The sequence below is a fragment of the Rhinolophus ferrumequinum genome, chromosome 19 (genome assembly GCF_004115265.2).
Source record: "Rhinolophus ferrumequinum isolate MPI-CBG mRhiFer1 chromosome 19, mRhiFer1_v1.p, whole genome shotgun sequence".
NCBI classification, from domain to species: Eukaryota; Metazoa; Chordata; class Mammalia; order Chiroptera; family Rhinolophidae; genus Rhinolophus; species Rhinolophus ferrumequinum.
Window position 1 is genome coordinate 1,691,337 of NC_046302.1, and position 24,823 is coordinate 1,716,159.

Sequence of the window (24,823 nt, forward strand, 5' to 3'; positions counted from 1 at the left end):
TTTTTCTTGGGTCAAGGTGACTAAAAGCAGTGGTAAGTGGGAGATGAAGACATGTTGTCCCAAGTGTCCACGATGGACACCCCGGCCAACACAAACAGAAGAGGAGGAATGGCTTTTGTTGCGGGAAACAAACCATTTTCCAGGACAACAAGCTGTGATCTTGGACTTCTTGCCATATGCATGTTTTTTGAAAAGAGAAAGAGAGAGAAACAGAACCTCCTGGTCTTTTGATATTACTTGTCCTGGTGAGAGGATGGGTGCCCGAGTATGGCACCGTGCAGTTCCTGTCTAACCTCCATCAAATCGCCTCTGTAGTCCCTTTGCCCTGTGACTTTGAATCTCCCTTTGTTCCCACACTCTCTGCTCTTGGAACCTAACAAGGACATTTTTAGCGTTAGTGGAATGTGTCTGCTGATGACCCAACATACTTTTGTGTTGGCAACAAATGGACTTATGTATAGCCTTTTAGCTTAAGCATGCAATTACATTACTTTTAACTTGTCATTGGTTTTATTTCCTTACAGTTTGGTATAGAATGTCATTAATAATGGACTTTCTGCTGTAGGATGTCACAGGTACACAGAAAACAAACCAGACCTACATTAGAAAACGAGTTTGAAACCATGATCTCTAAATTTTAAACAGCATAATGCTGTTGCAGTAGGAAGGAAACATGGGGATGGTGGCCTCCTTGCTCCATTAAAGCATTGAGGTTAAAGACTGGAAGCAGAAAATACAAACAATCATGAAGAAGTCTGCTGGAACTAGAAGACCATGGCTTGACGTGTAGGTGGCCACTGAGCAGATTTTCTGTCACATCACTTGCGTACATTTGATAAGGCTCAAGCAGTCACACAGATTTTACTTGCAATCTTGATTTCCTAGTGAGTCAGTTAAAGCCTGGATTATTTTATGACCCATTGTTTGAGTAACATATATATTCTATGGCTCTCTCCCTACCAATGGTGGAGAAATAGTTTGCCTTAAAAAAAATAAAAGAAAAGAAGAGAGAAAAACATATAACTTGAGCTACGTGTTCTTCAGACCAAAATAATAGTTTTCTATGGGGTTTTTACTTGGACGCCAGGTTACACAATGGGAAGAAGGTGAGTTTGCCACTTCTTGTACAATATACAAAGACATAACTCCCTGTGCTGACAAGGATGAGATGAACCTCAAATTTCCATATTTGGCTGTGGACAATGAAAGTTATCAAGGTGGAAAGCATTTTTGGTTTTATGAATGAAGACTCCCCAAAATATTCATATCTTTTGATATAGAAATCCCATTTCAGCAAGTTTATCCTAACAGTTCTATACAGGCCTGTAAGAAGAGAGTCATCTTAGTGTTACAGCAAATGACTGAAGGCAATCTCAGTGCCCCCCTGTAAAAAGTAGTTGAGTGAGTCTTGATTTAATCCCCGATGGGCTTTCGTGCAGTCACTATAAATCACAAGTGCAAATTATGTAGCAATGTGGAGGAAATAATCATATATTATATATGTTAAGTTAAAAATCAACTGTAGGCCTCCAGTACCTTGCCAAGACCTGACTGACACATAACAGGTATTTAGGACGTGTTTGTTCATTTGCAAAGACATTTCATCATCTTCCTACAGTGGCCCTGACAGACAAAGGCCTTGTCGAATTGGAAGACTGAACTTCTCCTCCGCCCCACACCCTAACACATGCCCCTTGGGGCCATGAGGTAATGGGGTGTTGACTGAACAAGAGGTCAAATGACGCTCCCTGGCCGTTCTTGCTGGAAGGCACATCCATGGCCACCCCCGCCTTTACCTTTTGCCCCTCTGTAATGCACATGTCATGGGTGTCCTCTCGTGAGCCTCATGCCTGACGAAGGGCGGAGTGACACATACCAGGTGGCTTTGTCTTATCTGGGAGAAGTTGGGCTGGCCTGGAAGAGCCTGAGAAGGCCACGCCGACTTGCCCTGGCCACATCGAGATAGTGTCCAGAGCCATATGCAGGACAGATGAAATATGGGTTTCCAGGACCACAGAAAGTAGGGGTTTGTTAAAAATTTAAGTGGTGAGCCATGTAGGCGTCATTGCACAACCTGAGTTTTTTCTTTCAATGATGTATGTGTCTTAGAGTTCTTCCCGGGCCAGCTCATATAGTTCATGTTGGCAGGCCATTGAAATGAAACCAAACTTTAATAATACACATTTACCCCACTATCTGAAAGTACAGCATTCCTATAAAATCTTTCATAAGCCGAAATAACATGAAACAAAGACACAATTACCATTAATTTATATAGAAAAATTTTTGAGCCTTCCCAGACCCAATCTTCAACACACGCACAGTGTCTTCATTTTGTTCACCCAGTTTTACACTAAGCGTAACCCCCTTATGAGCTCTCTTAAGCTTTTCTGGTACTTTAGGACACAGCTTGCTATTGGATGCACAAAATAAATCGAATAAAGCACAGATGCTCACAGACACAGTTCAAAGGCTTGATGCTTAAGATGGTGATATGCTGAGTGTGGTTCCTGGGGAAAGAGCTCAGGCCACTCTCTGCTCAGGGAGCCGCTGCCTATATAACGGCTTCTGCAAAAGAAACCCTGAACGCTGTTTTTTACCTTTGTTTGTAAAAGTGAAAATCCTCTTTGGATTTCTTTTGGGTAGTGAAAACAGGTACTAATGTAAGTCTTTTGTAAAAGTGAAATGACATAATCGTGACTTTTTGAAAAGCGGGGATACCTGTACTTATTTCTCGTTGAAAAGGGAGGAATAGTTTGTTGCCCTTTTTTTTTTCTTAAGTTTTCATTTCCACAACTCTTGTTTACTGACCACTTGCTCTATGCACTGAGCACTTTACACAAATTCTCTCAGTTAATCTTACTAACAATGCAAGGAGGGACTATTATCCCCACTTTGCAGATGAGGAGACTAAGGCCCTGTGTGAGACCTTCCCACGGTGGAGCCAGAGTTGACCCAAAGCAGCCTAAACCCAGAGGTGTCCCAGTTAGCCCCATACTCAGTAGCCACCTCGATCCTTTTCTGGTTTCCCCCATGTACCTACCTTGAACATGTATTACTTCTATAATCAGAGAAAGGATCGGGTATATTATCTCAAATGCAGGCAAATGGATACAGGTGTTTTTCTTCCTGCTACACAATACTTCCTGAACAACACATTGTCAGCACTGCCTGACAGGATTTTCTGTGATGATGGGCCCTACCCAATATGGCAGCCACCAGTCAGTTGCCTGTGGCTGCTGAACACTTGAAATGTGGCTGGTGAGACTGAGCAACTGAGTTTTTAATACTAGGTTGGTGCAAAAGTAATTGCGGTTTAGAAGGTTAAAAATAATTGCAGAAACCGCAATTACTTTTGCACCGACCTAATAGTTTTCATTTTAATTAATTTAAATTTAACTGACCGATGTGGCCCATGGCTACCATACTGGTACGGCACCTGTCTCAGATACACTGCCTAATGGCTTAGAGGGACTCAGCACCCTGCTGGCAGAAGCCAAGCCACCACCCTGTCTGCTTGCTCTGCTCTCCTGTGCGCAGTGTCGCAGTGGCTGGGCTACCAGCCGCAGATCTATGCTCCATCCTTCTGTGCTGGGACATGAGCAGCTTGCCCGGATGGTGGGCACAGAAGGCCAGATGGCAGTCTCTAACCTCTTCTTGGGCAGGGCTGGGAGTGGGTGGGGCCCAAGTTAGCAGGGTGACTTCAGCCCTGGCAGACGGTTTCTGCCAAAGAGCTCTCTGTACCTTGTCCTTCATTCTGAGAGACTGAGAGGATGGAGAAAGCCTGAGGCCTGATGCCAGGCCCCTAGCCTCCACCCTGCACTATTATGCAGGACGCCCCCCCACCCCACCTCTTGATGAAGTGATTCAGGAAACAATTACTTGTCTGTGCCTCCTGGGGTATGGTTTGCTCCTGCCTGTGCATGAATACACACAGGAAAGATTTAGATCACCATTTCCAAACTTCCGACATTATTCTCAGGTCCTAAGATAATATTACCGTGTGCTATATATTAATACATAATCATTGCCATTTTTAAGGAGCAGTGGATGATTTTACTGTATCCTGGAGGTAGTCAGGGATATCCTGGAATTGAAAATGACACAACAGATGTTCCAGTGCAAAGAACACAGGGCTGCTATGGGTCCCAGCCCCCTTCTTCATCATAACCTAATAGTGGCAGTGAGCGTGTATTTGAACACTTACTGTGTGCCACACACAGTGCTAACCACCTTACACTTACACTTTCCTTTAATCCTTGCACACCCTATGGAGTGCCTTTTACTGCAGGTGAGGAAATGCAGTCACCTGCCTCCACCCTTAACGCCAGTCTTCTACTTCCCCTCTTCTCTGGCTTTAATCTTCTGTCTTTAAACTGGACAGTGACTCCTCCCTGCAGGTTTGTTTGTTATTATCAAAGAAGAGGAACCACAGATTCAGGGGCTTGGCAGGGCCAGGCATGAATTAAATGTTAACAAATGAGGCTCTTTTCACCTTCATCACATCTTAGCTGAATTTGGATTTACAATAGTGTTTATTCTTTCATTTGTTCACAATGTGTGAGGGGCCCTCAAATTGTGGGCCTTACCTGGCCCACATAACTACACGGAGCTGCTCCCTTTGTTGGAGGGAAGTTTGAATTCTCAAGGGCCGAAAGAGCCACTTCTGGTGCCTGGTCACATCCACTTACTCTCTGTGGTTGAGGAAATGCTGACCTAACTGCAGCCTTTCCTGAATTTTCTGGGATCCTGACCTCAACTGAGTTTAGTTGCCTGCATCTCCAAGGCTTTCAGAAAGCTCCACTTCTTAAATATCAAAAATATAACATCTCACATACTGGAGAAATGAATCTGCATCTTTTTAAAGCAACCACTTTACTATGTGCAATCTCCTTGTTTTTTAAAAGTAGCATTTGTTACAGTTTCAATAGAAGTTAAACTTGGGTTGCAGTATTTCTATGTTTTTATAATGTTTTACCAACCCTAATCTCCAAACAACTGTGATAACACTGCATGGGAACCTCTGGAATCTGCTAGAGGACACAACAGATGTAATTGAATGTTTTTGAATGGGGAATAAAGGTGTGTTACATGTTAAATCTGGGAATTTTTAGTTTGAAGGAAATGGAGCTAAAAGGCAATTTAATGCTTCATCTATAAAAAGTTATCATTATACTGAGGATACAGACCAGCTATCCTCCATCTCTTTGGAAAGAACATCCTTTTAAGTGTGAGAAATACAGGTTAGACAATAGAAGAATTCCTGACAGGAAAGAATGCTGAACACCACGATAATTTATGAATTTTGTCCTCTGAAACTATATATGGAGAGAAAGGGAATGAAAGCTAGCATTTGTTGAGTATCTACTACTGTATGTAAGGTATGTTTTGCTATTTCATTTATTTCCCCAACAAATTTATGACCTGAGTACATGTCTCCCAGTTTTATAGACCGGCAAGTGACCAGGGGTAACTACCATCTTAAAATTTGTTTCATCAAATAGGTATGGCTCTCTAAAAATATATGTATTGTTTGCTTTTTTTAGCTTTATATAAAACGACTAAACTGCATACTTCTACGGTCCTCTATGACTTGGTTTTTGGCACTTTATATTTTGTTTCTAATGCCCACCCAACTTGTTGCATGTAGCTTTAGTTCATTTATTTTCACTAGGTATAATAACTCCTTTTGCTACAATGTGTCCATTCTCCAGCTAGGAGAACAGGCTGCCGTGAACAGTTTTATGCCTGTCTCCTGGCACGCATGCGCAAGAATTTATCTTGAGTGTAGGTACACCTGGAGTAGGTACACCTGGAGGTGTAATCGCTGGGTTGTAAAGTATGAAATTTCAACCTTACGAGTCACCAAATTGTGTTCCAACGTAGTTGTACCCGTTTCTCTCTCCTGTAGCATATATGAATTTGTAACTCCCTTTAAATTTAGAAATGGGCACTTAATCCTAATAGTTCTTTGTGTCACACTGGCACTCATCCACAAGTGGCTACAATTCTCCCTCTGGGTCTGAGAGGCATTGACTCCCACATCTGGCTCCTGCCAGTCCAGTCATGTGGCTCTCAAGGCCAGAGGTTTCACAATGATCATCTGTCTCATTGACCTGAACCGCATATCCTATAAGAGTCCCCCCTCCTGGGACTTGCTGACCTCCTGTGGGTTGCCCAGGAATGCAGGGTGGAAGGAAGTATCTGTCCTCTTACTACTCACATGTTACTAGGGAAACCCAGGCTAGCTCTCTAGAGCCTTGGCTCTGCCTCAGTCCGGGCACCTCGCATGGCTCCCTTCTGGCAGGAGGAGCGATCTCCTTGAAAATCAAGAGCAGAGGAACTCTTCCTCCCTGGGCTGATGTGAATACATACAATAGCCAGCTAAAGAGCTAGTTGCATAGGGATGCCATATTACAGAAACCTGAAACCTATGTAACTTTACTAACAATTGTCAACCCAATAAACTTTAATTAAAAAAAAAAAAAGAGCTAATTGCCCCATGGATCTCTCTACCTGGGTGTTGTACATTTGGGCCAAAGCCAAAACCAGAGCCCATTTTCTAATTAGTTCTTTCATCCTTTAGCAGAGTTGTTTTCTTTAGCAGGCTGAGCAAATAATGTAATCCCATTTGTTTATTTTTTCTTTTGTTTCCCTTGCCTGAGGAGACATAGCCAAAAAAATATTATTAAAAGCAATGTGAGAGAGTTTACTGCCTATGTTTTCTTCTAGGGGTTTTATGTCTTACATTTAAGTCTTTTTAATCCGTGTTGAGTTTATTCTTGTATAGTATAAAAAAGTGCTCTAGTTTAACTTTTTTGCATGTATCTGTCCAGTTTTCTCAATACCATTTCTTGAAGACTCTGTCTTTACACCTTGTATATTCTATTCTTGCCTCTCTTATCATAGATTAATTGACAAGATTATTTGTGGGTTTATTTCTGGGCTGTCTATTCTGTTCCATTGATCTACGAGGTGTGATCAAAACATACGATGAATATTTAAATAAAAACAATGTTTTTACAGTAAAAGACACATTGTCATTAACCCCCCTCCCCCCCCCCCCATAAAACTGCCCCTCACTTCAAACGCACTTATCCCATTGTTCTCGCCACTTTCTGAAGCAGTTCTGGAAGTCCTTTTTTGTGAATGTCTTTAGTTGCGCTGTTGTGGCTGCCTGGATGTCCTGAATCTATTCAAAACATTTACCTTTCATGGTCATTTTGACCTTAGGGAATAGCCAGAAGTTGCACGGTGCCAGATCCGGTGAGTAAGATGGATGAGGACACACTGAAATTTTTCATTTGGCAGAAATTGCCATACCAGAAAGTTGTATGACACTGAGCTTTTCCGTTGTGATAAAAAAATACAGTGAATGCTGCTGTCGAGTGTCATCCAAGACAGAGATCTTCAATGCAGGAAGTGGCATCTTGAACCTTAGTAACAGTGTGTGACAAGTTTCAATTTGTTCCGTGCAGTCAGTTGGGTGTGAACTACGGTTGAGGGAAAGTATGTTTTAAAGTGTGCCCTAAATCATCCTCCACCGTGACAATGCTCCTTGTCACACATGAGTTCTGGTATGGAAATTTCTGTCAAATAAAAACATTGCGGTGTGTCCTCATCTAACTTATTCACCAGATCTGGCACCGTGTGACTTCTGATTCTTCCCCAAGTCAGAATGATTCAGGACCTCGAGGCAACCATGACAGCACAACTAAAGACACTCACAAAAGAGGGCTTCCAGAACTGCTTCAGGAAGAATGGGATAAGTGGCAAGAATGATGGGATAAGTGTGTTTGAAGCGAGGGGGTGTATTTTGAGCAGGATTAATGGCAATTGTACTGTATTGTAAAATTGTATTTGTACTGTAAAATTTTTTTTTTAATTTAAGCATTCACCATATTGTTTGATCACACCTTGTATGTCTGTTTTTATGCCAGTACTATGCTGTTTTAATTACTATAGCCTTGTAATATAGTTTGATATCAGGTGGTGTGACACCTCCAACTTTGCTCTTCTTTCTCAAGATTTCGTAGACTATTCAGGGTCTTTTGTGGTTGCATATAAATTTTAGTATTATTTGTTTTAGTTCTGTGAAAAATGCCATTGGTATTTTGGCAGGGATTGCATTGAATCTATAGATTGCTTTGGGTAGCATGGACTTTTTGACAATGTTAATTTTTCCTATCCATGAGCATAGCATATGCTTACATTTATTTGTATCTTCTTCAGTTTCTTTTTTCTGTGTCTTATAGTTTTCAACTACAGGTCTTTTACCTCCTTAGTTAAATTTATTCCTAGGAATTTTGTATTTTTATGCAATTGTAATGGGATTGTTTTCTTAATTTCTGTTTCTGATAGTTTGTTATTGTTGTATAAAAATACAACCAATTTCTGAATATTACTTTTGTATCTTGATACTTTACTAAATTCACTTATCAGTTCTAATAGTGTTTTGGTGGACTCTTTAGGGTTCTCTCTATAGAGTATCATGTCATCTGCAAATAACAAAAGTTTTACTTCTTCCTTTTCATCTGGGTGCCTTTTATTTCTTTTCTTGTCTAATTGCTGTGGCTAGGACTTCCAATACTATGTGGAGTAGAAATGGGGGAAATGGACATCCTTGTCTTATTTCTGATCTTACAGAAAACACTTTTAGCTTTTCACCAGTGAGTATGATGTTAGCTGTGGGTTTGTTATATGTGTCCTTTATTATGTCGAGGTATATTCCCTCTATTCCAACTTTGCTGAGAGTTTTTATCATAAATGGATGCTGGATTTTGTCAAATTCTTTTTCTGCATCTATTGATATGGTCATATGTTTTATCCTTTATTTTGTTATGTGATGTATCACAGTAATTGATTTGCAAATATTGAACCAATCTTGTATCCCAGGGAAAAATCCTTCTTGATCACGGTGGATGATCTTTTTAACGTATCACTGAATTCGGTTTGCTAATATTTTATTGAGGATTTTTCATTTATGATCATCAGGGTTATTAGCCTATAATTTTCTTTTTGGAATGAATTTGTCTGGTTTTACAATCAGCGTAATGCTGGCCTCATACAATAAGCTTTGGAGGCTTTCCTCGTCTTGAATTTTTTGGAATAGTTTGAGAAGGATAAGTGTTAATTCTTCTTTGAATGTTTGGTAAAATTCACCTGTGAAGCCATCTTGTCCAGGACTTTTGTTTGTTGGGAGTTTTTTGATTACTAATTCAATGTAGTTAGCAACTATCAGTCTGTTCAGGTTTTCTATTTCTACTTGACTCAGTCTTAGAAGAGTGTATGTTTGTAAGAATGTATCCATTTCTTCCAGATTGTCCAATTTGTGGACATATAATTGTTTGTAGTATTTTCTTTTAATCCTTTGTATTTCTGTGGTGTCAGTTGTCACTTCTCTTTCATTTCTGATTTTATTTATTTGGGTCCTCTCTCTTTGATGAGCCTGGTTAAAGGCTTATCAATTTTGTTTATCTTTTCAAAGAACTAGCTCTTGGTTCATTGATCGTTTGTATTTTTTTAGACTCTTTCATTTATTTCTGCTCTGATCTTTATTATTTCCTTCCTTCTACTCACTTTGAGCTTTGTTTGGTCTTTTTCTAGTTCCTTCAGGTGTAAAGCAATGGGGTTAAGTTTTTAAAAATGCAAATATCGCTCTTGTGCCTAAAACCTGCCTCGACTTCCCATCTCTCCTTCTAGGTAGAGGCCACACCTGGGCAGTGGGCCCTGGCCCAAAGGCACCACACCTCCTCCCACCAGGGTCTTCATCTTCTTTATCCCAGGCCTGAGCCATGCTTCCCCTCCCCCTCCTTGGATTTGGCAATTCTTCCAGCTCAGCTCAGACTACACTTCCTCAGGGAGCCTGGGCATGGTGGTTGCTGAACCTCGCAGAGACCAGTCTCTGCGTCCATAAAACTCACACGGGTGCCCATGAAGTGTGCCATGGGGAACGTCCTTGAAAGCGGCAAGCTCATAGATTCAAAGTCCTCAGTGAATGAATGTTGCTATTTGCTGTATTAATTCCAGTGTCAGTCTTAGCCTAGCCCTTATGTTTCCACCATACCTGCTCTCAAATATTTGGAAGGCTCCCAAAGGACGCTTCCCAGTGGCCTCCATGTTTGCACATCTGCAAACGCTAAGGAGCTCAGCCACATGATGAGTGAGACCCATCTCTGTGTGAGACCACTGAGCACTCACAGGATTCGCCTCAGGTCTGAGTAGCTCTGGGTACAAACTTGGAAGGAAGGTGCTAGCTGTGTGCTTTCACAGCAGGTTTTTTTTATCCATTTAGGAAGAGTTTTCTTTCATTCCATCAGTCTCTGAGCTTCCTGCTTCCTGCCCATGTTTTGCACTGAGTTGTGACAGTGCATTTGGAGTCTGAAGTCTGCACTCAAGTCCTAACTCACTGGGAGGTTGAGCTCCATCCTGCCTCTACGGGGGTCAGTTTTCTCAGCTAGAAGTTAGGGTAAGAATCCTGAATTCACAGAGTTGTGAGTATAATATGAAATAAACTCTGAGAAAGAGGCTTTGTAAATTACACATTGCTACACAAATGTCAGGTGTTGTTATTATTGCTTTTTAAATGCTTAATCTCTCTTTCCTTACTCAAGGCTGTATTTTACCAGCTTTTTCTTCTGTAAGAAAATGAGAAGCATTTGAGATCTTGCTCCTGGCAAATGTCGTCAGTTTGGCTCAAATAAACTCTTATAAATAGTGTCAAAAAAAAAAAAAAAGAAGAAGAAGAAAGAAAATGAACACTAAGTATAACCGGTTCCCTAAGAAAAGGGAAATGGCATAGTCATTCCTTCCTGTTAGCACTAACAGAATCATCAGCTTTCTGGTATTTCCTAATGATCTCTCTTTTTTGCACATGGTAGTATCATGGGAAGTTACTTTCAGGTAGAAATATTTTATATGTGAAAAAGAGATGGATCATTTAATCATTCAACGAAGTGCTTATTTTGCTTTAAATATAGTGCTAGAGTGTTTTAAGAGTAGCTGGGATTTGTTTAAATCAGATATGATAAAAGACATAGACACAGAAATGACCGTCATGAGGAAAAATGTGCTATACTCACAGATCCCTAGAAACAGGAGACATGGTTCAGGGCCACATGGGGAAGCACCAGAGTGGTTTATGTGGGGTGGGAACATGGGCAAGAGCCTTCATTGTGATTTCTACAGGAAGGAATAGGTGAGGTAGAGTAAGCAGGCTCAGGGTTAGCTAGTTAGAGTTGTCCGGATCTTGGTCTTGGGTGATCAGGGCGGGAAATACTGGCCCTGAATGTGAGAACCCATGGAGGAGGTAGTTGGAGGTGTGGGCTCTGGATTGGTTGTTTTGTATTTGAAAGGCTAGCTCCCAAGCAAGTTCTTTCCTATCTCTAGAAATTAGCTAATCCTAGGAAGGGCAGTCCCTTGAGGATCAGCTTTAACCAGTTGTTAAAGCATCAAAATACAGAAAATAAATAAATAAATGAAAAACAGTATGTAACAGAATCAGGGTAAACAAAACTGAAAATACATTGGATTAAGGTCTGTGGCTCAGGGTTCTTTCTTTTAAAAAAAAAAGCATACCAGGGAAAGAAGGATTTAATTGTATATGCATAACTGTTGCTCAGTAAATCAACTTACATGTTGGGAAAGGAAATGTATCACATCAGCTATAGCTGGAATAACACAGCTGAATCTCTTTGGTGAGTGGCCACTAAGAAACTACTACTTACAATTCATTTCAACATGTACTCATCAAGCCTCTGCCAGGCCTGTGCAAGGAACCCTGAGGGATATGCAGATGAACAAAATACAATCTTTGTTCGCAGGACAGCCCTGGCAAATACGGGGCACACACGTGCTGAACTTCCTCCCCTAGTCCATGGCAAGCATCACTAATCACTGACAGTACTCTTTTCTGCTCAGTCCAGTCAGACTGAGAATTCACCATAGCACAGTGCAGTAGGGGGCTTCCACTCTGCAATCAATGTTATTTGTCACCCTGGCTCCAAGGACCTTCAGTCCACAGGGGAGGGGTACTAGAAAAGAGAAAGAGGGGGAACTCCAATCAACTCATGTGTGATAGAGACGAGCACTCTGGGGGTAATGGAAAGAAAAAACTTGCACCTGTATTGAGGGAAGTGACTCCATAAGCGTGATAGAACTTGAGACTGGTCTTAATAGACTTTGCTCCTGGCCTGGTGCAGGGGTGAAGGCACCATGGCAGAGGCGTGTCCAGTGAGAGGCACAGGGCAGTAAAGTGTGGATGTCCTTTAAGAAACAGTGGGCAGATGGGTGTGAATGTGGCTTGGATTGTGTTTTCTAGCGAGGCAGAGGGACCAGTAGTATCGGCAGAGGCTCACGGGGATGTCCAAAAGAGAGAAGGCTCGACTCAGAGAAACCGTGACTGGGTTCTTGTTTCCACACAAGAAAGAATACAAGAGCAGAGACAGATACAGGAAAGCGAAAGTGATTTATTGAAATGAAAGTGTACACTTGAGAGGAAAGTGTGGGCCAACTCAGAAAATGAGTTGCACCGAAGAAGTCACAATCAGGGGTTTTTATCCCTCCCGTGGTGGGAATTGGTGACGTCCCATTGACTCGGTTTATTCATCTCTTCCCCTGGGTGGGATCCTCTGTTTCCCGCTTTTTCTTCCTTATTTGGTTCCTCTGGAACTATCATGGTGTCAGGTGCGTGAGGGGAGTCATAGTAACCACAATGCAAATGAGATTATAATGACATTATAACTAGCTAAAGGTCAGGTCCCAGGCATAGTGATCAGCCTAGCTGGAAGAAACTGGTTCTTGTTTTTTTCCAGCTGCAGGTCCTGGATACATTCACTTTAATACCAGTGAAGCATCTCACTGTACCCTAGAGGGGGTTGTCAATTTTCTAGGCTACATGTCCTGCCTCAGTAGGAGCATTTAGTGGAAGCCCCAAATGCTGAGCTGGAATGTGTAGACTGAGTGCTGAAATAGTGAGGGCCGTCTGACCACTGCAAGATTACAGTAGCTTCCAGAAGAGGAGGTGGAACAGTGCAGAGAGGGTTAGAGCAGGGAGAGCTTGGGGCAGTCAGGGGACTGGTTGGGAAGTTATCACCAGTTAAAAGGCAACAAGTGTCTCAAGCTCTGCAAATTACATAGGAGTGCAGAGAAGGAGACTGATTCAGGAGGCTGTGGATCTAGAAATCCAGAAGAATCTGGGGACCAGGTGGTCTTAGGGACAAAACTGAAGTCAAAGATGACAGCCTTGTTTTGAGCCTGAATGATTTGGAAGGGTGGTGAGGGCATTAACCACGATATGGAACCCAGTTGGGGAGCTGCGTTAGAAGCAGTTTGAGGAGCCATGGGACAGCCAGGGAAATCTTTCTGACCGAGGTTGGGAAGGTGGATCTGCAGCTCTGTAAAGAACCTGCAGACAGTAAAACGGGAGACATCTGCCTTAGGACGAGAATCAAAGCATGGAAACAGTGGCCATGAACAAGGGAGAGCTTATAGAGTGACCAGGATGCTCAACCTACTTATTCTCTCCTATCATATGAACAAAAGTCCAAACTGCCAACAAGACACTTTGACTGCACCTAAGCATATACTCTGAAGCCACACCTTCCCGAAGATGAAATAAAATATTCCAAGGTTATTCATTATAGTCAAATGTTTAATAAACAAAAGATTGGATATAATGCAAATATTTGTCAGTAAGAGGCTGCTTGAATAAACTATAGTTCACCCATGCAAAGGAGTACTAGGCAGCAGTCCAACAGTTGGAATATGAGCTCTGGGGCCTGTTTGTGACATAAAGTAATCTCCAGAATATGATAAAGTGAAAAAAACCTGATGTGGAGGGGATAGATGTGTGGTATGCTACCTTTTATGTAAGAATGGAGGGAAAATAAAAATAGAGAGATGCACAGATAAATAATTTTCTTATCTTTGCAAAAAGAAATGTTTCAAGGAAAACCCAGACAATCATTTAAATGATAAACTATAGGGAACAAGAGAGGGAGAGGTGGAGGAGATAGGAGTAGAAGCAAGACTTCACTGGATGAATCTTTTTTACATATTTCTGACTGTTGTACCAGGTAAATGTTTTCATATTCAGAAAATAAAATTAAATTAAAAAGCAAAAAAGCAAAATGGAAACAAATTTAATTTGAAATTAATGAACCTAATTTTATATCAAATTAGTAACATGAGCACACAGAGAACATAATTATGACATATTTGTTATAATTTAAACTCTGAACACAGTACTCTGGCCATTGTCATTACTGAACTATATTTTAAGGATAAAAGGAAATGCAAGGAAATGTTAGGTTTCCCTCAGTTGGCTTATTGTTGGTGGTAATATCAGTATTGTGACTTTGAAACTATGCTGTGTATTGTTAACACCACAGATAAGTAAATATGTTGATGCTATCAGTAACCGACATTTTCAATGTCAGAAAAAAGAGATAAAATATAAAATGAGAAAGTTTAGAAAAACCCTGGAACACTGATTTTTAACTAGAAATACCAATATGAACTCGTGATTCTGAAAAAAAATACGTTTCCTAGCTCTGCTCACTGAAAGGGCACAGAGGCTATAGCACACTGATGGCATTGAACACCCTAATATTTAAATATTGATATTTAAACACCACTGCAGACTAAAAAAATATGGAACTCCTTGGAGAAATGCTTAATTCTAGATCTGAGGCAGAGAAAGTTTCGGGAAGTCAGGGATACTCATGCCAGAAAGCAAGAAGGTACTTGACTCATAATAGAAACACAGAAACACCATGAGGGGAAACCATTCAAATTCAGAATGTAGACCATTTTATTGGCCTGGTCTCTTTAAAATAAAAAGGATGGGAATGTTTTAGATTGAAACAGACTAAAGAAACACAACAACCAAATACAATGTATGAACTTCCTATCCTGGTTCTTAAAAACAGCTGTGATTTACTTGGAGAAAATTGGGAAATTTGAATTTGGACTGAGTGTAAGACGATATTAGGAAGCTGCTGCGAGTTCCTGTGGGTGGGAAAGTGGTGCAGTCACATGGGGAATGTGTTTGTGGGAGACGCACCTTCACGTGTCTAGGGAGGAGCGTCACGATAGCTACGACCTTTTATGAATTCTTTTTGAAATAACTTCAGTTTACTGAAAGTTTGCAAAAATCATACAAAGAACCTCTATATATTCTCTATCCAGACTTGCTGATTGTTAAAATCTACAATTTACTTTAAATGATTCATCCCTTTTATATTTAGAACTATGCATGCATAAAACAAATAAAATGTTGACAACTGTGCAATAAAGGTGGTAGGCATATGGGTGTTTATTATAATATTCTTCCCATGTTTTTGTGTGTTTGAAAATTTTTGTAGTGAAAGTTAGAGAAAAAAGCTGAGGAGAAGCTCTATATCAAATGTTGAAAGGTCTTTAGGATATATTATCAGGTGAATAAAGCAAAGTGCAGATTGGGATATGTTATGCTTCTTAATATTCTAAAAGGGGTAAAATTCAGGATTTGTATTTGCTTATAAAGAGGCAGTGGAAGGAGACAGGAGATACCTGGAGAAGAACTTAGGGGAAGAAGAACAAATTGGTGGCAAGAAGTGTGTAAAATGTACACCTTTTTATACCACTTTGATTTTTGAACGATGTGAATGAATACTCTTTAAGTGCAATTTTTGAAATTAAAAATGAATAGATGAAGGTAGTGCAGAAGTTGGCCAGGCAAAGGAGACAAAGAAAAAGCAGTGAGAAAAGTGGAGAACAACCAAGGAAGTTCATTTCTGTGGAGCTCCATGACAGTGTCCACCAAGACAGCGCGGGATGTGGTGTGCAACAAGCCACGCCAAGAGTGGGAGGAGAAGGAAGACAGAGGAAAGGCCATCGTATGTGGCCAGCAGGGTTTTCCGGTGACTTAGTGGGGTCAGGGTAGAACCTGGGCAGGTTAGAGAGAGAATGGGGTGGGAGTGTAGTTCATTCTTTAAAGACTGAGGGGAAAGGGAGAAAGAAGATGGTGGTTGGATGTCCTGGAGGATGAGGGAAAGAGGGAGGGAGCGAAGGAGGGAAGGAGAGAGCATACTGATGAGCCAAATGGATGGAGCTGGGGTTGAGGGAGAGAGAGACAGAGAGAGAGAGAGACAGAGGGCTGGGTCTGGAGTAACTAGGATCAGGAAGAATCCACCTTGGTAAAGAAGGAAACCCTCACAGGGGTAAGGGTGAGGATGGCCATGTTGGATAGTCTTGTGTTTTCAAAAAAAAAAAAGGAAAGAGTGATAACATATGCTCAGAGTCAGGTTTACAGGCTTGAGGATAATGGAGACATTTGGAAGAGATGCTGAAGCAAATTTGTTTGACGACCAAGTATGTGTGCAGAGGCGATAAGTCATCAGCTGGCCCTGGTGTTGCCTGGCTCACATGTTCATGTCCATCCATCCCTCACAGAATCAGCCGGAGGAAGGGCAGCTGTAGGCTGAGTCCATAGCGGAAGATGTTCTAACTCAAAACTCAGAGGAGCCTCTCCTCAAAGAACTATAAAGAATTACCATATGACCTAGCAATCCCACTACTAAGCATAAACCCAAAAGAATTGAAAGCAGAGACTCAAACAGATATGTGCACACCCATGTTCATAACAACATTATCCACAATAGCCAAGAGGTGGAAGTACCCCAAGTGTCCATTGACAAGTGACTAGATAAACAACATGTAGTGTATGCATACAGTGGGATAGTATTCACACTTCAAAAAAAGAAGACTCTGACACATACTGCAATAAGGATGAACATTGAGGACATTATGCCAAGTGAAATAAGCTGGACACACACACACACAAACACACACACACACTGTGTGATTCTACTTATAGGAGATACTTAGAGGAGTCAAAGTCATAGAGACAGAAAGTAGAAGGGTGTGTTTCAGGGGCTGGAGGGAGGGGGATGGGGAGTTAATGTTGAATAGATGTATCAGTCTGCTCGGGCTGCCATAACAAAGTACCACAGACTGGGTGGTTTAAAGAACAGACATGTATTTCCTCACATTTCCAGATGCTGGAAGTCGGAAATCAAGGTGTTGGCAGGGTTAGTTCCATTGAGCCTCTCCCCGTGGTGTATAGGGAGCCAGCTCCTCCCTGTGTCTTTACTGAGCCTCCACAGTGTGTGTCTGCGTCCCAATCTCCTCTTTCAAGGATACCAGTTCTGTTGGAGTAAGGCCCACCCTAGTGACCTCATTCTAATTTAATTACCTCTTTAAAGGCCCTGTCTGTAAATAGTCACATCTGAGGTAGTGCAGGTTAGGACTTCAACATATGAATGGGAAGGGGGTGGGCATAATTCAGCCTGTAATAATGAGTATGGAGTTTCAGTTTGGGAAGATGAAAAAGTTCTGGAGATCGATGACGGTGATAGTTACACAACAGTGTGAATGTACTTAATACCACTGAACTGTACACTAAAAATGATTAAGATGGTATACATTTTATTATGTATATTTTACCACAATACCAAATTAAATTTAATTAAATTTTAAAAGGGAAAAAAATCCTCAGAGGGGCAAGGGGACTGAGGGTGCCACTGAAAGGATGACAGAACTGGTGGGCTCCCGGCAGGCAGCATGCAATGCTCAGAGAATCAGGTGGGGCTGGGCGGTGGAAGGGTGGACACACATGGCGGAGGGAGATAAGACAGTAGGAAACAGGAGTTTGTAGTCTGACCACACTTAGGGTTTCTGAGTCTGAAGTTTGGGCAACCAGTCAGTTCCAGGCAATGATGACTCCTCTCCCTTCCCATCTGTAAAATGGGTGTTATTACCATATTTCCCTGAAAATAAGACCTAACCAGAAAATAAGCCCTAGCATGATTTTTCAGAATGCTGGTAATATAAGCCCTACCCCAAAAATAAGCCCCAGTTAAGATCGTCAGCCAGACTGACGCATTTAGTATATCCGTTGCAACACATCACAGACGTATTGAATTATAAAATAATATTAATATATAATTAAATATAAATAAATAATATTATTGACATTAATACTTACTATAAATGATATTATAAATTATAATTAAGTATTTGTAAATACTCAAGCGGGCGCCTTCAGATGAGAGGTAAATGCCTATGTAAACAGATGAACTCGAGACTTATTGCCAAATGACCAATTGGAGTACAGACACAAGGCATGAATAACGTGCGCACCTGGTAACGAACGGACATGGTTGTGTCTAATATGAATCTTCATAATTCAATACGTCGTGTATTGTAACGGACGTACTTAATGCACTCGTGTGAAGTAAAGAGATGTTTTCTGAGTTTTGGTACCTGCAATTTTTCGTCGCTTTTGTGTGGACGATCATTCTTAACTGTCATCATTTTTGTTGCCGCTCCTGTCTCGAAAGTCTTCAGTTAACACTTGATTTAATGGTAGATTTAAAGGGAATAATATTTTGACCCCCTGACAAGATGAGTGCAAAAAGGAAGAGCTATTCTGTCGAGTACAAGAAAGGAATTATGGAGGACTCCCGGGGCAAGAATCTTACGATTTTCTGCAAAGAGAAGCTGGATCTCCAAATGGTCTGAAAATGGCGAGCAGAGTACAATAACCTCAGTCAACAGGTGGACGAGGGAAATGCTCAGAAGTGCAAGTGTGGATCAGGTCAGCAACCATTATTTCCTGAGCTGGAAGACATCATCTGTGAATGGATTGCTGAAAGGAGAGCAAAGGCTTTGGTTGTGTGCAGGGCTGATATTCAAGCATTTGCCCTCGCAATGGCACCACAGTTAGAAATATCCCAGAAGAATTCAAAGCATCACAACACTGGCTGGATGGCTTCCTTCAGTGATATGAACTGTCTCTAAGATCGACAACACTGTTCAAGCTGGAAGATACTGTAGTTATTAAATGTGAAATTGCATTCAAGTTCTTTGTTGATGGCATTGACTTTTCTAAATACCAACTCTCCAACATGATTGCTATGGATGAAGTTGCAGTGTTTATGACCAAGGATCTCAAATGACAATTGATCAGAGGGGTGCCTCGTCAATCTACCTTCTCTCCACTGGTTACGAAAGTGCACGTGTTACCTGTATTTTGGCAATTAGTCTGGATGGCAAGAAAGCCCCACCTCTAATCATCACTAAGGGCAAGAAAGATAAGGTTGAATGTGTTTCAGGCATTTATGGTCTTGAAACCAAAAAAGCCTCGTGCACAGAAGCAGTTATAAGGAAGTGGGTCAGTTTAATGCTGCAACTTGTTTTGCAAGGTGGCCAAAGAGGTCTGCTAGTCTGGGATTCAGCCAGCACTCACCGCACTAAAGACATGAAGAACTTCCTTGCAGAGAGAAGAATAGATCATTCCGCAGGAATGACTGCCTATCTCCAGACTCTTGATATTGCAATAAACAAGCCATTCGAGGACCATTTGCACATAGAAATCAATGACTACATTGAAAACAGAATGGAGAGAAATCAGCGTGGAAACTTTGTGAAGCCCAAGTCATGACTTGGGTGAAGAATTCATGGGATAAAATCACTGACAGCTGTGTTGCCAATGCACTACGAGCAGGCTACATGGACAAGACGTGCTCATTGAAGAAGAGCTCTATTGCTGGACATGAGAGATTGGGGCCAATGGTTCTACAGGAAATGGAGTCGCAAGAAATTCAAGTCAGAATTCACGGTTTAGAGAGTTATGATGCTGTTTCAGAAGATGACATGACTGTATTTGAATAAATGTAGACTTTTGTACATGAATAAATGAATAAATGTAGATTGTTGTACATGAAAAAATAAGACATCCCCTGAAAATAAGCCCTAATTCATCTTTTGGAGCAAAAATTAACATAAGACCGGTTTTATTTTCGGGGAGATACGGTATCCTTATTACTATAATAACTTCCTCGCAGAGGCAGCAGGAAGGGTTTGGGCAGATACTCTTGCTGTGCAGTCCCTTTTCTCTGGGAGCTCGATCTCTTTTGCAATTTTCAAACCATCACATCAGCTGCTTTCAGGCTGAATATGAAAGCTGCAGTCATTGTGTTTCTATAGTGACTTACATCCTTCTGAGATGGAAAAAGTAGAGAGAACCTAAGAAAAAAACAGGAAATAAACAGCCAGATATGTGACAGATAATAAAATCCCAGAGGGATAGAATCTGACCTGGTTTTATTGCTGCTTCATTGAGAAGATTTCTGGCAAGCACACTTGACTATTTTATTTTATGCTTGTCATATTTTCTTCTGTAAAGTGAGGTGACACTTTACCTGGTGAAAGGCTAACATTGAAACACAACTGTGAGGGTCAAGGAACTGGGAAAACCCAGGAAAATTTCAAGCCTCATTGGCCTTACCCCTGGCCACTTTGCAGAAAGTCAGGCTTCGTTTCTCTGTATCTGCCTTTCTTTCTTCTTTGGAACCAGCCATGGGAAAGGCATCCTGGCTACATGGACAGGCTTTACAGAAAGGTTTATCACTTCCTGACTATGTGTTCTTGGGCAAGTCCTTAACCACCCTGTGTCTCAAATTCCTAATCTGTGCAATGAGGGCAGACTAATTTCCACTTTCAAGAGTAGTTGGAAAGGACTGAATGAGATGATTTGTTCAGGTCCCCAGTAAAGAATGGCTGGTAATTCTGGTGAGGAAATAGCTGAGCCTGGGAAGAGGTCAACCTCCTGGAAACTGCAGTTCTCTCGTTTCCCATTCCCTTCCAGTTGGCCATGGACAGAGCGAAGGGGAGAGGATGGTAGTGTCTGACTTCCACGTTTTCATCAGGGATGTGTTACAACATGTGGATACCGTGCAGAAAGACTACCCAGGGCTTCCTGTCTTCCTTCTGGGCCACTCTATGGTAAGTAGACCACAGAAGACCCAGTCTAATCAGGCCTCGCGGTGGGTGGGTGGTATGAGAACCCTGATGGAAAAGGGGCAGCCATACCTCCCTGCCTTTCCCACTCTCCTCCCCTGGCTGACATGCACCACTCTGAACGCCCTGCACTTGGAGTTCCAGGCAATTTGTGCTTAGGAAACAGGCCAGGTTCAGAGTCCTGGGGACAGCCCCAGAGAGAGCTCAGAGTGGCCCATTCCTTCCTATCAGGATGTGGTCCACCAGTTCTTACTGAAGAGCTTACATGTGGGGCCTCTTGGGAAACTGCTCTGTTTTTAAACCCCGTTTCCATCTCAATGCCGTTTCACAGTGAGGCTCTCAAGGGCACTTCTGCTCCCTACAGCGCCACTTCTCAGAGCAGGGATGGTGCTCCAGTCAGTGAGAAGTGCACAGAATGTGCCAAAACCCTAGGCGCTTGCTTCAGAGCTATACAGCACAAATGGAGCTAGGGACAAAGACTCCCATGGACCTAATTCCTTAAAGATCATTCAAAATCCTTTTCACCTTTTAAATGTATAAAACCCTGTAAAACTTAACCACATGTAATCTTTAAATTGGGGGGTCCTCAAACTGGCAGGGTACAAACTGGGACAGATCTTTCTCCCACAATCTTATGTGTTGGCTGGCAGAGAATTGGAACTACTCGATTTTGAATGTGGTGAAAACTTTTCACTCCGGGGCAGAGCTTCTGCTCCCTTTATCAAAGCCTGGCTCTGTTCTTCATTTCTATTACCTGCCTGGCCCCCGAAAGCATTTGCAGTTTCCACCCTTGGTTCAAATTACCTGCAGCTTCAGCAAGCAGACGAGGCCTGAGACCTTCAGCACCATGTACGTTCACTAAGTATTTCTCCTGGAACCTAAATTTTTGGGATCTTTATTGAACCAGAAAAAAATAATAATAATAAGGTGTAGCAACCTCTGATTATCATCAGATTACAAAAAAAAAAAATCTCATATTAAGCCTGATGGAATGGATGAATTGGACATCTGCCAGCTTTTGGCTTGAAATGATGTAGGAATGTGTTATTGTCTAACTTGCAGCCCACACGCAGAAACCTTATTTATATCTCTCTGATATGTTTACTCTTGGAAAAAAATCATGTGTAATAAAATAATTGCAGACCCAGTTTATCCAACTTTTGATGGTATCTATTCCAAGGTAGACCTTCACAGGGCTCTTGGCCACGCCTGCAGCTTAGAAGGACCTCATCCATGGAGCGCATTAGAAATCCATGCACTAGTGGAAGCCAACACACTTAGCAACTCTGCCCGTTTTGCATTGCAGGGAGGTGCCATCGCCATCCTCACAGCCGCAGAGAAGCCAGGTTACTTTTCCGGCATGGTTCTCATTTCACCTTTGGTTCTGGCCAATCCTGAGTCCGCAACAACTTTCAAGGTAAACAGACTTTGAGTTCTGTGAAACTCCTGCAGCTTCCCAGGACCCAGAGCATCTATTTATAGCTAGAGTCTGGGGTAAAAGGGCCAAAGTCCATTCTTGAACTTCATGCACTATTGTGTGAAGGTTTGGACAAATACCAAACATTGTTGCAACCGGGATTTTATAATTTCTAAAGTCAGATGCGTTTTTTTCCCAAAGACAAAGAAAAACATGACTTCCTGTTTGTGCATGTTTTATTGGTGAACGGTTAAAAGGAGAAAAGGTTACACATGTTAGGAATCCAGCAAAGGAACCTTTGTTAACAAGTCACATGCAAGTCAAGCTGATTTTCGTTAAATATCTGCCAACTTCAGCCAAAAGTGCACAGTAAGTGGAATTGCAGGCTATTTATAATTGCAACATAGAGTCATGTTCACTGTAGCTCTCCTCCATCCCAGAGCGTTTTCCCCTCTGATTCTAACTGAGCCATGATTTTGTTTTTCTGGTTATAATGATACACAATGGTATATGTGTACCTCGCTTGGTTCTGGTGCTTTGAGCTACTTTAACAAGGCAAACAAGCCAACAATACTACCAGAAGTAGAACAGGTACCTTCTCTCCCTGAGAGAGGAAAGGAAACTGGTGGCCTTAGCAGGACTGCTTAATTGTGAATGTAGGTTGTTGACATGTGATGTTAGGGGCGTGAAGTTTGAGAGAGATAATAACTGGATGAGAGTAGAGAATCCCCACCCTGTGTATCCCCCCAAAATGCTCCATCTCACCCCAGTGCTGGGTGGGGCTGCTGCCTCCTGAGCCAGTTCTGGGAACTCTCAAAAGAGCACGAAGGATCAAGTGGTGGGTCACAGGGCCCTGGGGAACAGGGCAGCCATCAGCCCACAGGCTTAGCCTACTTTCCCTGGCCTCATCATCAAATGACAATGGAATCATTTAAATCAAAGCCTTAGCTCTGCTGCCTCCCTTATTCTCCTGAGGACCCGAAGGGGAACACAAGTCCGGGAATTAAACCTTATCAAATGTCCTCCAATGTTTCCTACGGCCCACAGCCACTCACTTACTCCTGGCCCTGGGGGTGGGCTGGCGGGTCCTGTGTATGGGCTTCCAGTTACACACAGAAAATTTCACAACTTTAAAATGAGGACAGGCTGAGCAAAAGAGAAACCTGAACTATCTGATAGTTTAACCAGAGAACAGTTTACTTAACTTGAGGAAGAAGAAAGATGGCTAGCTCCTTTGAATTTGACTCCATTTTAAGTAAATCACCACTGCTCTATTGAAATTAACTATCATTAGTAAATTTCAGTGTCATGTGGGACAGCAGAAGGAGGGGGCAGGAGCCACCATGAGTCTGCCATGGAAAGAAGCAAGACCATCCATAGAACCATAGGTAATGCACGGATGGCCACTCCTTGGCCACTTAGAAGAGCACGTGGGGGCCATGACCTCCTGGACAGCTCCCATCGTGACTGTGATTGCATAATGTGAGCCAAATCAAGCATTCTTGTCCAAGTAGAATAAGCAAGACCAGAGTCACAAGGGAGAGGGGAGTTCCCTCTGCCGTCCATGGGCTTTGAGTCATAAAGATTTACTCAGCTCAGTGAGTGCCAGACATGTACTGTGCTTTCACGTGCATTATCTCACTTAACTCCCGTCATCAACCTAGGAAGAGGTCGTGACCTGTGTCTTATTGATGGAACACTGAGGTTTAGACCGGATGAGTGACTTTGCCAGGATCACATAACTTGTGTGATGGATTTGAATCTGGGGCTGTCCACTGCCCCTTTAGGGGGTTTTCTCATAGAAGAAAATGGATGTTTTCTGCACTGAACTTTTATCCTTACAGAAAAGTCAGGGACTGTGGGGCTTTTCAGATGAAGTGCACAAGGAGGGTCATGGCAACTGAGCTCAGATGTAGAGCCTGCAAGAGTCGCTGGTGGAGGCAGAACTTCTGGCCAAGGCCACACCATTGTGACCTTTTAGAGCCCTGTGCTACTAGCTCACCTTCTCAAATCAGGGACCAGCTCTCCTTCGGGGAGGGATATGCAGGTCTCTTCTTATTAACCAAGACAAAGAGCTTTCCCATTGCCCTCAGACTTGAGGGCTCATTCTCTCCACCATGGATCCTCTTGCTGCCCCTGGGTCTCGGGCAGTTTTGACTGACAGAGTCTATGATTTACCTGTCTGCCCACCCCAGATGTCTTGATCACCCTCCACACATCTAGTCCTGTCTGACAACCTTCCAGAAAGAGTCTCACTGAATCGTTGTTTAAAATTTAATTTAAAAATTTTTAAATAATACATTTATGCAAGAGAAGCCCCCTTCTACCCCAGTTGAAGGTGGGCAGACAGAATTACAGAGGGAGTGGATTTCTCTTCTGTGCATGCACACACACCCGTCATTTACTCCTATGCTTTACGTAAATGGAACATGCTCCTGCTCTTTTTGTTTCATTTTTTTGTTCTCTTGGTTGGCTGATTTGTTTCTATGAGTTTTGTGTTCAATTTGGCCAATTTGCAGAGCAGTCTCTCTTAGCACTCCTCCCCATCAGACTAACAAGGGG

At 42.1% G+C, this 24,823-nt stretch overlaps 1 protein-coding gene across 2 annotated transcripts in view; it reads left to right on the top strand.

The window, feature by feature from the left end:
• The window catches only part of MGLL (monoglyceride lipase), a 142,884-nt gene that overhangs the window by 90,729 nt on the left and 27,332 nt on the right, over positions 1-24,823 (top strand). For both annotated transcript variants that reach the window (XM_033087104.1, XM_033087102.1), the window contains exons 4-5: positions 20,693-20,829; positions 22,151-22,261. In XM_033087104.1, coding sequence (XP_032942995.1) covers positions 20,693-20,829; positions 22,151-22,261 — 248 coding nt within the window. The remainder of the gene's footprint in view (positions 1-20,692; positions 20,830-22,150; positions 22,262-24,823) is intronic.